Source organism: Rhinopithecus roxellana, chromosome 4 (assembly GCF_007565055.1).
Source record: "Rhinopithecus roxellana isolate Shanxi Qingling chromosome 4, ASM756505v1, whole genome shotgun sequence".
Classification (NCBI taxonomy): Eukaryota; Metazoa; Chordata; class Mammalia; order Primates; family Cercopithecidae; genus Rhinopithecus; species Rhinopithecus roxellana.
In genome coordinates this window covers 127,036,101-127,051,384 of record NC_044552.1, presented here as the reverse complement: position 1 = coordinate 127,051,384, position 15,284 = coordinate 127,036,101, and the positions used below count along the sequence as shown (strand labels likewise).

The following is a 15,284-nucleotide window of genomic DNA, read 5'->3' as shown; positions in this document are numbered from 1 at the left end:
GCAACCTTATCAAATCAATTTGCTGGAGACCTAGGAGAGAAACACAGTTGTAGATTTCACCTTCTGTTCTTTCTCACTCGGGTGCCCTTCTTTCCTACCCAGGTCTCAAGATCCTGCACTGGGTCTTTAGGTTGACTTAGGGGACAGGGTCTTTAGAAATCTCAAGAAGCTAAAATCTGAACACAGTGGCTTACCCCTGTAATCCCAGGTCCTTTCCAAAGTCATCACATTTCCATGAATTTCACCCTTGTGAATAGGGCATTCTTTCAGGGCATTTTATTTGTGCCCTGTTCATATTAATAAAAAACGAAAATTCCATTTGAGAAACTCAACTGGATGGAATTTGAATAGTCAAATTAGACGTTCCCATTAAAACTTATAGAAATCATCCTGATATTTAGTTTACTAACTGCCCATGGTAAATTCAGCGCTTTTTCATGCATCTCCCAGTTTATTTCTCATATCAGTCACATGAAGGAAGATGTTGTCTTTATTTGACACATGTAAAAGGGACAGAAATGACGTTTGAACCCACATCTTCCAACTCTGTGTACTATAATAATTTCACTGTACCAGACTATATTTCAGAGAAATGATGCATAGCAGCTTTATTTTGAGATCGTACATAGTTAGTTCTAATACAACTAAGCCCTAATTTATATTTAACATCATGTTAGAAACATGATAAACACGAGTAACTGCTCATTATTAATGCAAGTGACTTGCAAATCTGCCCTGCGATTTTATTCTGGATACATCTATTTTGTGCCATTTCAATGGGCATGTGACAAAGGAGAATTATACTGTCAGCGTGTTCCCAGTCAACCCTTGCTACTCTGCTTCTTCCATTCCCTCATTTTGAGTCCTGCCTTTGCCAAACTAATTCTTGGACATTTTTCTTCTACTGTATGAAGAGGAGATGAGAAAGGGAGAACCAGAATTAAAGAGGTATGTGTGTGGAGCCTTTGAGTTTTGGTGGATGTGATCTGTAGAGAGAAAATAGAGAGAATGACTAGGCTTCTGCTACTGGGTATGAAAGCTGAAGGAATAAGGAGAGGGAATCTAGAAAATGTAACTATGAATTATCAATTAGATCTTCTTCTTATTCTCCAGAAATCACTAGTAAAAATATTCAGTTGGATTTTCTTTTAACTATCGATAAATCTGTTTCTTTCCCCTTGTTACAATCCAAACTGAACCACAAGAGTTCTTTCTTACATTTTAGTTACAGATACATTATCCCTCCTCTGTCTTTTGGCTAAACTCAGCCTTGGAGTGCTTATTTTTCTAGGTTTTCCTCGCTATTATTTTGTAAGTTCCATTTTGAAATCTGCAATTCTTCTCTGAATAGCTTCTACTCATCTAATTCTATCACCAAAGCTACAAAATGTTTAGACGTAGTTCAAGAAATTCCAGAAACTACTTTAGAAAAAAGTGATCAATGTAAGAAAGGGCAAATTAATAAGGATCAGAGTCAAGCAGCTGAAATATTTTTTAAAAATCAGAACAGGGTTGGAATATACACACTGTAACTCGCTAGTACAAAAAAATTGCAGAGAATCAAAATTAGTGCTTTGGAACTTGAGAGGCAGCAGTAAAAATATTCTTCAGGTCAGTCTTCTGAATAATTGGCCCAATTGTTCAGCCAGTATTTTGCTATCAGAATGCAGAAAGTGATATAAACCCAGGGATGCCCTTCAAATTAATGATCTTTTTCACCATGCGGGAATATCTTGCTTGCCAGAACATTTGAATGCTCCATTATTTTAAAAATTAAATCCAATCAAGAAGCTAAGAAATGAAATTTCTACAGTTACATTTTCTAAAGTGTCAAAGACTTTTAAGCTACTATCAAAAGAGCAGCCCTTTATTCTCAAAGTATTTGTATAGATATCAAAGTCATAATCAGACTGGCTTTATTTCAGAGAATATGCTTTCGGTAGCCTATCCAAGATTTCATTTTAGTATAAACAGTAAAAATAACAGAAGTATTGTAGGAAAGATGAATTGTGATTGACACAGGAGAAAATTCAATTACTTGGAAAGTATATTTTGTGGGATTAGAATTGAAAATAATAATATATTAGTGACTGAAATAGACATATTGATGTTTTAGAGCCATGCTTTGCTGGAATATTTTATGCTTTGTTTTTCAGTGATGTCAGGTCTTTGACTTGGAATTTAACAACAGACACTTTAAACAAAGTTATGCGCTTATATTAGTATAACCTGTAGTATAACAGAGGTTTAAAGTGTCTGCCTATTAAACTCTTTATATGAAATGGAGTGGATCATTAATTAATATGCCCAGTACTCTTCTTCACATCCAGACACCATCTCTCCACCTTTTCCTTTGCTATTCTTCACAGATGCAGGCCAATACAGATGCCGATAGTTCTCCAGCTGCCCGTGGCCTGCACAGCTCCTCTAATGAGCCGCATGCACAGCCTCTGAGAGGGGTGTGCACACAATCAAATCAAGACTGCTCTAGCTCTATTATATGAGGCATATTCTCTCCCACCTGCCTTCTCTGGGTACCAGGAAAGTGATGAAAATCAGTCTTGGTGTTGGCAAATAACATGAAGATAGCAAATAACATTCTTCCCCAGTTAGGTGGTTTACCTTTTTCAAAAAATTGAAAAACAGAAATATATGCAATATATGCACACAGAAAGCAATTTAGCTAGCACAACCAGGTATAAAATGAGAAGTTTTAGTACATTGTTCCTCATGACGCTATTAACTGCCACCTTCATTCCCAGTTTCTGCTCACTATTAAGTACTGTAAAGGTTTTTGGCATGTTCTTCTCTACCCAGCTCCCACCAGCCCCTACCATCCCAAATGCTTGTATATGTGTCAGCGTATATATGGTGCATCTTGCTTTATTTTCATGGAAAGGTCTTAAGATTTATTTCACGTCCACATCCGCTCATCTACTTCTTTTTATAGATTGCGCATGTACCATTGTATGAACATGCTATGTTGATATACACAGTACTTTAATCCTATTAGGGTATTTTTATTCCCCCCTCCTTTTTTTTATTACAAAAGAAGAGCTAATGAGTATCCCCAAAGATAAATCTTTTACAGGTATATTGTAGGGTAAATTTCTGTCAGTAAAATTGCCGAACCAAATACATGTCTATTTAAAATTCTAATAAACTTATTAACTTGCTCTTCAAACAGTGGAATCAGTTTGCACTTCCACTAGCACTCTTGTGAGCACTTGGCATTATCATACATTTAATTTTCCCCAATCTCAAAAATAAGAAATGACATCTCACTGTTGCTTAGTTTTTCAGTTCTTTATGATAATGTTGAGTGCTTTTTAAGAATTTCATAATTGATTATGTATGTTTATTTTATTGTGAAGTACCTATTCTTATATTTTCCTCATTATCCTTAAAACTATGGAACACTTTGCATATTTGCCTGCCACTTTCGCACATAGACAATGCTAATCCACTCTGAATAATTACAATTTGGTTATATATGTTGCTTAGGTGAGGCTTCTCTGATTTCTGTAACTGCGACCAATTTTTTTTTTTTTTTGAGACGGAGTCTCGCTCTGTCGCCCGGGCTGGAGTGCAGTGGCCGGATCTCAGCTCACTGCAAGCTCCGCCTCCCGGGTTCCCGCCATTCTCCCGCCTCAGCCTCCCCAGTAGCTGGGACTACAGGCGCCCGCCACCGCGACCGGCTAGCTTTTTGTATTTTTTTAGTAGAGACGGGGTTTCACCGTATTAGCCAGGATGGTCTAGATCTCCTGACCTCGTGATCCGCCCGTCTCGGCCTCCCAAAGTGCTGGGATTACAGGCTTGAGCCACCGCGCCCGGCCTACTGTGACCAATTTTTTTAAGACAACAAAGGAGAAAATTAGAGGAAGACAAAGGAAAGGAGGAGGACAGGAAGAAAAGGTTGAGGGTGATGGTGGGAGGAGCATTACTACCCCAAATGCTCTACTAATCCCTGGTTTTGACTATCAGTCCCTGGTAGAATGCAGTAGTTAGCATTGTTTATGGAATGAGACGAAGTGGATTTGAATACCACCACTGCCATTTATTAACCGTGCAAGCTTAGGAAATTTACTCAAATTCTCTAAGTCTCAATTTCCTCATTTGTAAATTGGAGATAGTAACAGTATATACATCATCATACACATCATACATCAATGTTATTGTAAGGATTTAGTAAAACAATCCACTGAAACTGAAGAACACTAAATGTGTGTAATATACATACTCAATGCTTGTCAGGCATTACTCTTACTAAATACTGGTCCATCCTATCCAGGAGGGACTAGAACAACTTCTCTTTCTTGGTCCTTTCTCAGTGGTCCTCCTTATTTGGGGACTCTGTCTTGTATTTACATGTTGCATTTCTGTGGAGCTAATTTAAACAATTGGTATACATGTCCCAAAAACAATTTTTATGGCATAATAAACTATTAAAAATTTACCTAAGAAATTATCTATTGTATCCAGTCAAGAGAGGTAAATAGTATTGTGGGAAGTATAGGATTTTTCGTATTTTGTTTTTTCCATTTGAATTTTCACTAATAGAAGATGTAAGAAAAAGAAGACAGATGAACTCCATTTCAGTCTTAAGATATATTTGCAGTTTAATGCATACCTGAGCAAGATTTCTAAACTGGTATCAACAGATTGGATCTTTATTTTCTTTCCCCTTAATGATTTCAAATTTTGCTCTTTACATTGTTGTACTCGAATTTTTTTTTTTTTTTTTTTTTTTTTTTTTTTTTTTGAGACGGAGTCTCGCTCTGTGGCCCAGGCTGGAGTGCAGTGGCCGGATCTCAGCTCACTGCAAGCTCCGCCTCCCGGGTTCACGCCATTCTCCTGCCTCAGCCTCCCGAGTAGCTGGGACTACAGGCGCCCGCCACCTCGCCCGGCTAGTTTTTTTTTTTTTTTTTTTTTGTATTTTTTAGTAGAGACGGGGTTTCACCATGTTAGCCAGGATGGACTCGATCTCCTGACCTCGTGATCCGCCCGTCTCCGCCTCCCAAAGTGCTGGGATTACAGGCTTGAGCCAACGCGCCCAGCCAATTGTACTCGAATTTAAACTGCTTAGTTACTATTACAATATAAATTAATCTAAAGTTTAGAGAATATTAAAAAGCTAGTGGAAAGAAGCTGGAAAACTTCTATATGTAATATTAAATTATCTCTAGCAAACGGCATTTTTGAATATTAAAGATAACATTGTTAAAGTAGCAAGAGAAAAAATCTATATAAAGTTTATTGGACCCAATTTGTAAAAATATTGTTTACTTTATGAGAAAAATGACTATTATCAGATATGTGCTAAAAGTTGTTTTTCCATTTATTTAATTTGTATTTTAGTCCAAATAAATATTAATAAATATTATTATACTGAAGTTGGAGGATTCTGCTAAACAGTAGTATCTGAGATTTTGAAAATCTAATCCAATGATTCATTTTGGTAATAAAAGTTTTTAAATAAGTGGAATCAATGGGAGTGATAACAAGAAGGCATAATTACAAATGGAATAAAAGAGTAATTCTTTGGAGGTTTCTTCTCTATAGGAAGATATCAAATTAAGTCAGATAAAGATCAGATACCAAGAAGAAAATGTCAGTGTTCAACATGTAGAAGCATCCAATAATTCAATGATAATAAAAACACATTTTTTTGTGATTGGAAATACATTTATGTATAGATGCCAATAAATACATTGTCTTGCTTTTAATTAATTTTATATTAAAATAACCTGAAATCGCACATCCAAGTATAAGCTCAGAGATGATAAAACTTAATCCTTTTCTTGTTGTTGTTTTCTATTCACAGAAAATGAAGACCATCTAAATGGCTTAAAAACCAGGATAGAAAATGCTGATGCTAGAAATGGGGATCTCTTGAGAGCTTTGAATGACACTTTGGGAAAGTTATCAGCTATTCCAAATGGTAAGCATTCAGGACACTACCAACTGTGTCAGTTGACCTGAAATTTTGAAGACTGTTGTTAACTTTTACCAATTTTTTCTAAGATTATTCTGGTACTATTATCTGGAAATTAGATACTGGTTTTCCTACTTATGAATTCTTCTTTGTGAGAATGAGAAACTAAACCATACTTTGCATTATGGTATTTTTTATTTTTTATTTTTTATTGCCTTTAGCCAGTATCCTTAGGAATGTGTTACAGAAAGGAAGATATAGACATCTTATTATTGTAAAACTCATTCTTCAGTATTGGCAGGGGATTGGTTCCAGGACCCCCCCACACAGATATGGAAATCCTTGAATACTCAAGTTCGTTTTATAAAATGACATAGTATTTGCATACAACCTATGCATAGCCTCCCATATACTTTAAATAATCCCTAGATTATTTATAATACCTAACATAATGTAAATGCTATGTAAGTTCTTACAGTGTATTGTTTAGGAAATAATGACAAGAAAAATGTTTGTCCATGTTCAGTACAGACACAACCATTTTTTTCCCCCTAAATATCCAAATATCCAACTATCCAAGGTTGGTTGAATTTACAGATACAGAACCCACTGACAAAGAGGGACAACTGTATTGTCTTCTGTGTTTCAGCCCAAGAAATCGTGTATTAGTGAGATAGAATAAATCACATAGACACTATTCTCTAAAATACTGATGTAGCACCACAAAGGCACAGTTTATTAAAGTACCTGCAGTAATAGGTGAGAGCCCACTGCATTCTCTCTTGATAAAGTTCAATTTCTTTAGCTATTCCAACTTTCAAAAACATTAGTGGTCAAACCATGTCTGCAATATCTTTCTACCTATTAGAACTGCTGGAAATTTTTGAATGTTATTAGTTCCTGAAAGCACACATTATTTTAAAGATACTACTTTTACTATTTTTATACTGTTAAAGCATGATATAATAACTGCAAAGATTATAAACACTTACTGAGTACTTAATATACTTACGTTAAGTGTATGTAATCCTCATACCAATTGGAACAAAAAAATTTGCTTCATTTGCTCACATCAGTTGGTATGAGGATTACATACACTTAACATAAGCATACTGAATGTAGATAACGTAAGTATAGATAGTGTTATGGTAATAACACTATCTTAACATAAGTTAGCACTAACACTTAACATCAGTTAAGATAGTGTTATTATCCCCACTTTACAGGTAAGAAATAGACACAGCATACTAAAGGCCATTTTGTTAAAACTGGCACAAAGGAAACTTAAACCCCACAGTTTGATTTCAGAGCCTATGATCTTAACCACTAACCTATACACACTAGTAGTCATCTGCAGGTACAATATACAAATTAGGATCAGGAGACAAATGCACATATTTATACAACACAGTTAACATTAAAATCTAGTGGTTTTTACCTTTTTAACATTTAAAAACCTGAGTAACTTTTCAGATTTTCATGTCACTTCTTTAGTAGTAAGTACATAGAAAATTTCCAATGCTGAAAACAAATATAATTACACAAATGCATGGCCTAACATACCTGACAATGTTTCTCTATCCTAAAATGAAAATACGTTAATTTTCTCCCAACCCCCACCCCGACCCCTGCCCCGCTTTGGAAATGCAGATTAAATCTTAAGCCTCGTTTTCATGACGCTCACGTGGATAAATTTATCTCGTTAATAAGTTCAGCAGCAAATCACAATATGACCTTAAACAATGAACATTTAGAAGAGTCACTTCACTACTTTAAGAGCTAATCAGGTATTCATAGCAAAAGTCCCTGAGAAAATTTAATCTAGCTAAAAACTGTGCTTCATTTGCTACACCTGAATGAGACAAAGTTCAGCCTTTTCTCTTTGTAAATGTGTCCCTGAGATTAGCCAGCAGCAGCCTCACTTTGACAAGCATGGATTAAGCCACTAACTCCACACCCTTGGTTTTGTTTTTCATACCCTCGTCTGCTGACAGACACAGCTGCTAAACTGCAAGCTGTTAAGGACAAAGCCAGACAAGCCAACGACACAGCTAAAGATGTACTGGCACAGATTAAACAGCTCCATCAGAACCTCGATGGCCTGAAGAAGAATTACGATAAACTAGCAGACAGCGTCGCCAAAACGAATGCTGTGGTTAAAGATCCCTCCAAGAACAGTAAGATCTCCTTTTTCACTGCGATGATGTCATTTATTTCCTCTCACTGTGAAAGTATCCCAGACTCGTAAATGCTCGAGTTGGAAAAGACCCTCACAGTGGTGTAGTCTGCCTTCCTTGTTTCATAGATTGGCCTCAGGAATCGAGTGTCGTGCAGTTCCAAAGCTAGAATCCAAGTCTTCCACCTCTGCCCCAGTGCTTTTGTCATCTGAATTTTTTCAAATCGGGAAGAGATTAGGAATTCTCAAGGTGTGCCTAACATTCAGCATAGAGATGCCAAACACTTTTTAATCCATGTGTGTAATTAAAAATACAGTTGTACTTGGGTAATTATATCCTCAGAATTGGCAAAGTGTCCTGGAACATAGAGGTTAAGGGGCACGTTCATTAGCAGACTTGTTAGAACAGGGTATGAAAATGATATCAAATTGAAATACATTAAAATTTGAAAATCTTGATATTTTATTATTTAGATTCCAGTTATTTCACATTTCCAGGAAAAAAAAAATAAAGCATTTATCTAGTTTCTAAAGACTATTCACATCTTTTATATATTGTATCAAATTATATTGACTTAAGGATTTACTGAGAAAACCTGAGAGAAAATATCATAATTTATATTATTAGTTAAATATAGTCAAAATATTAACATTTTAAAATGTATTTTTCCTTTTCTGTCAAATGATACAAAGCTATATTGGGCCAGGTACAGTGGCTAACACCTGTAATGTTTGCACTTTAGGAGGCTGAGGCGGGAGGATCGCTTGAGCCTAGTAATTCGAGACCAGCCTGGGCATCATAGCAAGACCCCATCTTTACAAAAAATTTTAAAAATAGCCAGGCATGGTAGTGGTATTGCACCTGTATTCCCAGTCACTTGGGAGTCTGAGGCTGGAGGATCCTTTGAACCCAGAAGGGTGAGGCTATAGTGAGCTGTGATCATGCCACTGCACTCCAGCCTGGGTGGCAGATTGAGATGCTGTCTCAAAAAAAAAGGGTTATCTTGGTACCCTTGTTACATGGTTTCACCAAAGGAGATGCTTGGGTAATCTGTGTGTTTCACTTTCGAGAGACAAGCCCTCTTTATATGCCAACATTTTTGGGGGGTGTCAAAGTATTTGGAGTATAAAAACAAAAGCACTGTAATTGGTATTATATGCCATACAATTCAAATGCTGTTTGAGTGGGGAATGGAGCTTGATTTCAGCATCCTAGCCTCAAATCAAATCCTATGGATGCTATGATATAACAGACATTATTAATATGACTTCTTCATAAGCAAGGAAGAGTACAAACACATATAACATAAACTTCAGAGCCAGGGAGAAAAAGGGGAGATAAAAACATTTAAACAAATGTTTAATGTAAGCCCAGAAATGGCTTGCCTTGTAGTTCCAAGATTCCATAATAACTTCTTATGATTTATGCCAAATCACAATATTCCCACTAAAAATGAATGAAAGCAAAATTTTAATCAAATGTTACTATCTCTTCTGCTTATTTCATAACTTAAGATACATTTTTAACTTTCATTTTAAGTTCAGGGGTATAAGTGCAGGTTTGTTACCTAGTTAAGCCTGTGTCATGGGGGTTTGTTGTGTGGATTATTTATTTCATCACGCATGCATTAAGCCTAGTAACCATTAGTTATTTTTCCTGACCCTCTCCCTCATCCTGCGCGCCATCCTCCAAAAGAATTCCATTCTGTTTTAGATTGATTCTCAACTAGTAGTGGTCTTTCATAATATCTCTGTTTTAATCCTATCCTCTATTATGAGAAATAGTTAATTATCTACAAATATTAATTAAATTGGGTCTGTTTTCATCTTACTGAAATGTGGAAATAATTTTGAAAATACAAAGAGTGGTCACTAAATTGTATATTTTGTGTACTTTTATTTGATAACATTTGTTTGAGTTAAAATGGGGTGCATTTATAATTAGTATCTGTTATGAAAAATACCATTTTTTTATAGTCATTACTTTATAATATTTATAGAAAATACTTTCTCATGAATTTTCTAATTTTTTTGTTTTGCTTCCATGTGAAATTGCCTGCAGAAATCAGTATGTATATGTTTACTTATATAACTTTTAGTGACGCTCATACTTCATCGTCTGTTGCAAAAAGTTTCAGCTTTGCATGTACTATATTTTGGTTTTGCTTCAAACATTGCATAGCTATTCTTTCCACTGTCACAGTATTAATGGTAGATATGTAAAAGTAATCTTCCTTTATAAAAAGGTCATATGTGGATAAAGGTGATATAAAATGTTTTTAATAGTGTTATAAAAAGTTTGGTCAGGCAGGGTGGCTCATACTCTAACCCCAGAACTTTGGGAGGCCAAGGTGGGAGGATCACTTGAGGCCAGGAGTTTGAGACCAGCCTGGGAAACATAGCAAGACTCTATCTCTACAAAAAGGAAAAATGAGTGAAATATCTGTATGATAGCCACCTAAAAGTAGAAAACTGAATTTCTCTATAGAATTAACTAGATTATGCTGCCTCTGATAATACAGATTCACCCCCTGACATACAAATGACTTATTTGCAAGAGGATTAAAATAGATTAGGTCTACATTGTTGTTGTTTTTATGCCCCGAAGCTCACTTTTTCCTCTCCATGTAATTATTCTCAACTTCTGTAGAATTATATTTGGAGAAACACATAATAAAATTAGGTCTTAACAAATGAGCAACTACTGGGATATCAAAATATTCTCTCTTAAACATCCCATAGTTTAAATTGAAAGTCAAGATGAAACTGAAAAAAATAGCTACAAAAATAATAACAACAAAATTTAATTTATCACTATTTGAAAAATATGACCAAGGATGTCCTCAGTGGAAAATGAGAGCAACTACATTACTAAACCATCATTGAAATAACAATTTTAAAGAATCAACTTTGGTAACTTAGAAAAAGCAGAGTTAACTTAAAGAATGAAAAAGATTAAAAAATTAATGAATTTGAAGACAGAAAATAATAGACCTGATAAATCTAAGAGGTGACTCCTTAGGAATCTAGATTAAAAATTAAGTGATTGTCAGGTTTCATCAAGAAAAATAAAGGACAAATAGGCAAAGCTCTAAAAGAGGCATCACTAGACAAGGGAGGAAATTTAACGCATAAGAGATTACTTGGCAAAACTTCAACTGCTCCAGAGGATAGAGGAAAAAGAGGGGAGAAGAGGAACCTACAAGTTCCATTTTGAAACGTGTGGCAAAAACTTCTGAGAACTTGTAAATAAAAGTGTCTGTAATTTGCCTCAATCTAAGTAGCCTTTGTTTAACTACTTTTGCTCTTCCTCATTAATCCAAATCTAAATCATTTTGCTTCAGTTTTAGAATAATTTGTAGAATGTCAGAATAACAGTGGAGAATTAAAGGAAGGGCAAAATGAACAAATGGTTTATTAAAAGTATACAAAATAAAGGGATCACTGTGTTTATGCTATCTATTTGATGACATAACAAACACTTCTTTCCAGATGACACGCACTTCAGGAATAAAATACTGTGCTCAGTTCTTGATATAGCAAGCCCCAGCTATTTGTTAAAGTTAATAATAGACCTATGTTCTTTTTAAATGCCAGTAACAATATAAGTCATATTTATGAGTATGAGTTCAAAATACCTACTTCAAAACCGAATTTTAAAAAAATAACTTACTTCCCTTTGAGCACATGTGATTCCTTCCTGAGGGTTAGTTCTCAGTGGTTGTGTGTCAGCCACAGAGCAGATCATTCAGAGTCTAACACGGCATGTAGCCTTGAACCTTAAGCAGTTTAACTTTTTCATCAGAGTCACAATGACAAAAAGCTGAACAATACACACTTAATCAGATAATAAATGACATAGTGTAGATGAGACTGCCAGCATCCCAGCAATAGAATAAGTGGTTTACCACGTGGCATAGGCCCTCCCTTGAAAAGCACATACTGAAAGTCTGTGGATCAGTGATGACCTCCAACTACTTTAGGGTTGAAACTTTTGAAATTGCCAATATGTAACCCATTATTTTTTTTAACCTACAAAAACAGCTGTTTAATATGGGTCAATCTAATATATAACACAGGATAATCAACTGTTCTTCAAAATGAAATTGAACTGCACCATGAAAGATTTAATTAAATATAGGCATTTAGTCTAAGGGTTTTTCAACATCAAAATGTTCTTCAAAAGACATTTTGATAGCTTCTCTCTTTAAGATGTGCAAAAAAAAGGCGGTGAGAAAAAGAAAGAAAACCAATTTTGTGTAAAAACCCTGATTTAAATACAGTTCTAGCTTGGACAGACTAGGTGACATTTTAAAGATGCTTTCATTTCCTTGCTTCTGTGACTAAAGTTCTATTCTGTAAAGGTTAACTTTTTGGCTGAAGTTAGAAATTAAGCATTGAATTAAGTTCTTCATATTCTCTACCTTCAATGCTAATTTTTACCTTAATCACAAAGCAAAAGTGGTGGCCCTCTGTCCTAACATCTGCTCCCCTGGCCTGCTTGAGTCTCAACTAAAATATTCACATTTGCCATCACACATTTTGCTTTAGCTGTTATGGCCATGCTTTGTCGCGTTAATAAGATAAAATTGTTTGGTTAAGCATACTGCTATTCTAATTCTGTGTGTGCACGTGTGTGCATGCACATACGTGCACACTAATTTTGTTCTATGCAGTTGCCGACGCAGATGCCACTGTCAAAAATCTAGAACAGGAAGCTGACCGGCTAATAGATAAACTCAAACCCATCAAGGAACTTGAGGATAATCTAAAGAAAAACATCTCTGAGATAAAGGAATTGATAAACCAAGCTCGGAAACAAGCCAATTCTGTAAGTTCTTTTTATCGTCAGTATCAGTAATTGATTGTAATTGTTGGATTATTCCTAGAGGGAATGTCTTTCCCCAGGATTCCCCAATGAATGATCTTGGGTTCTTTTCCTTTAACCTGAAGTGATTTGGGGTAGGAGGAGTTGGAGTGGGGGAAAGGTTAGTTTTGTTTTGTTTGTAAATTGCAAAAGACATTTCATGAGAACAATAATCTTGTAGAACTAAGAATTCTGGTATATTCTATTACTGTTTGCATAGAATAATACAAATAGCAAGAAAGAAAACCTTATTGTTGTATAATAAAAAGCCATGGATGAGAGTACCTTCCTCTTGCTAAAAACAAACCAAAAAAAGGCCAACTAGTGGGGTTACGGCAGGAATGAAAGAACAATATACGGAATAAGAGCAAAAAGAAACAAATATTATACATATATATTCTTTTGTCTCGTATAAACAGCAATAAAAATGGCTTTGGTTATAATTTTTACATTTATTTTTTGTTTTGGAGTAGATAGGAAATAGCTGATTTGTCTCAAAATTTTGCTCTTTATTTACCCAATTTGAAGTTTACTAGGATAGAGACAGAGCTTTCTAGAAGGTAGTATGCTAATGAGCCAGGGCAGAGTTGTTAAGTGCCCATGTGAAACTTTAGTCAAAGGAAGGAAGGAAAGGGAGTGGAGGGGAGGGGAGGAAGAAAGAAAGAAAGGACAGTTTTCTTGTTTTCAGGCTTGAACTCAAACCTTGTTAGATACCTTAGTCTTCCATCTCAAAAATTCTGTTTTTTTGACAACCCTGGAGCTAGGATGATCAGAAAAGCCCTTTCTTAGTCCATCAATTTATATTTTTGTAGTATTTAAGAATATGATGCTCCAGTAACAGCATATTCTTTTTCCTCCTTATTCACATCTAACACTTCTAAACAATGCCAAGACAATAAGTTCAAGGTGAACATTGTTCACGACTGCCTGAAAAAAACTTAGAAAACAACAAAAAGGGCCAGGGCCGGTGGCTCACGCCTGTAATCCTAGCACTTTGGGAGGCCGAGGCTGGTGGATCACAAGGTCAGGAGATCGAGACCATCCTGGCTAACACAGTGAAACCCTGTCTCTACTAAAAATACAAAAAAATAGCCGGGAGTGTAGGCGGACGCCTGTAGTCCCAGCTACTCGGGAGGCTGAGGCAGGAGAACGGCATGAACCCGGGAGGCATAGCTTGCAGTGAGCCAAGATCGCGCCACTGCACTCCAGCCTGGGAGACAGCGAGACTCCGTCTCAAAAAAAAAAAAAAAAGAAAAGAAAAAGAAAAAGAAACAAAGAAAACAACAAAAAGATTAGTGAAGATGATGTTACATAAGACCAGAGTAATAAATCAGTGAAAGGATCTGAGAAAACATATATTCAGCTAGAATATGAAAGCCAGGCAATATCGTTGACAGGTGATCATTATGTATGTGAAGCAGAAGATTAAAAGAAACCAGATGTTACTTCAAGGTTTGAAGTTTTATCTAAGATTTATCCAACATGGAAAAAACCTCTACTATGTTCAGTGTTACTTTCTGTAAGGTACATAAAGATGAATAAAGGAGTTCTTTCCCTCACAAAGTTTATAAAATAGTAGGGAAAATAAGATATGTACACATACCTTGTCACATAATGCAGAATGTTCTACCACATTATAGAAGCCATGAGAAGTGACATAAAAGTTCTAGAAGGAACAATCACTTCTAGTAGGGCCTGAAAATTTCCTGAAGGGAAGGATTTGAGCCAGGCATTGAGGTGGGATAGTGCTGGGGAGTTGGAGGTAGAGTCAGGGAATGGGGAGAGGATTCTGAAAAGAGGGAATGACTTAAAGCAAGGCAGAGGGAGAAGGAAGTTTTAGGGTCCGTTTAGGAAAAAGAAGTCCAGTTTGCCCAGAGTAATTGATAAAGGAAACACATAGCCAGAAAGGTCAATAGAGGCCAGGTCTTGTCAGGCCTTCAATAATCAGTTAAGCAGTTTCATTTAACAACACTTGTACTTGGGATAAGCCTCACTGGAGAGGATAAGCTGAAAGCTTTGAGCATGGAACACAGTGTAATCAGAGCTGTGCTTTTTAAATATAAATCCAGAAGCAATTTGTGGGGTAGATGAAAGAAAGAAGAATGAAGGACCCAACTATAGCTGTGGCAAGAGAAAAGAAGAACGTGATGTACCACTCTTATATTTTGCAATGTTAACTTGGAAGAAGCAATAAGAGTAATTATTTTGTGAATCTCACATTTAGCCACATTTTCTGACTTAGTCATCAAGTGGATAAATCTAGACATTTTTATTATTTCTTCATTGTAAAGATTTCTGAGTGCTTT

At 35.8% G+C, this 15,284-nt stretch overlaps 1 protein-coding gene across 7 annotated transcripts in view; it reads left to right on the top strand.

Moving 5' to 3' along the window:
• The window catches only part of LAMA2 (laminin subunit alpha 2), a 676,086-nt gene that overhangs the window by 582,701 nt on the left and 78,101 nt on the right, over positions 1-15,284 (top strand). For all 7 annotated transcript variants that reach the window (XM_030928801.1, XM_030928799.1, XM_030928802.1 and 4 more), the window contains 4 exons: positions 5,825-5,941; positions 7,930-8,112; positions 10,174-10,179; positions 12,788-12,942. In XM_030928801.1, coding sequence (XP_030784661.1) covers positions 5,825-5,941; positions 7,930-8,112; positions 10,174-10,179; positions 12,788-12,942 — 461 coding nt within the window. The remainder of the gene's footprint in view (positions 1-5,824; positions 5,942-7,929; positions 8,113-10,173; positions 10,180-12,787; positions 12,943-15,284) is intronic.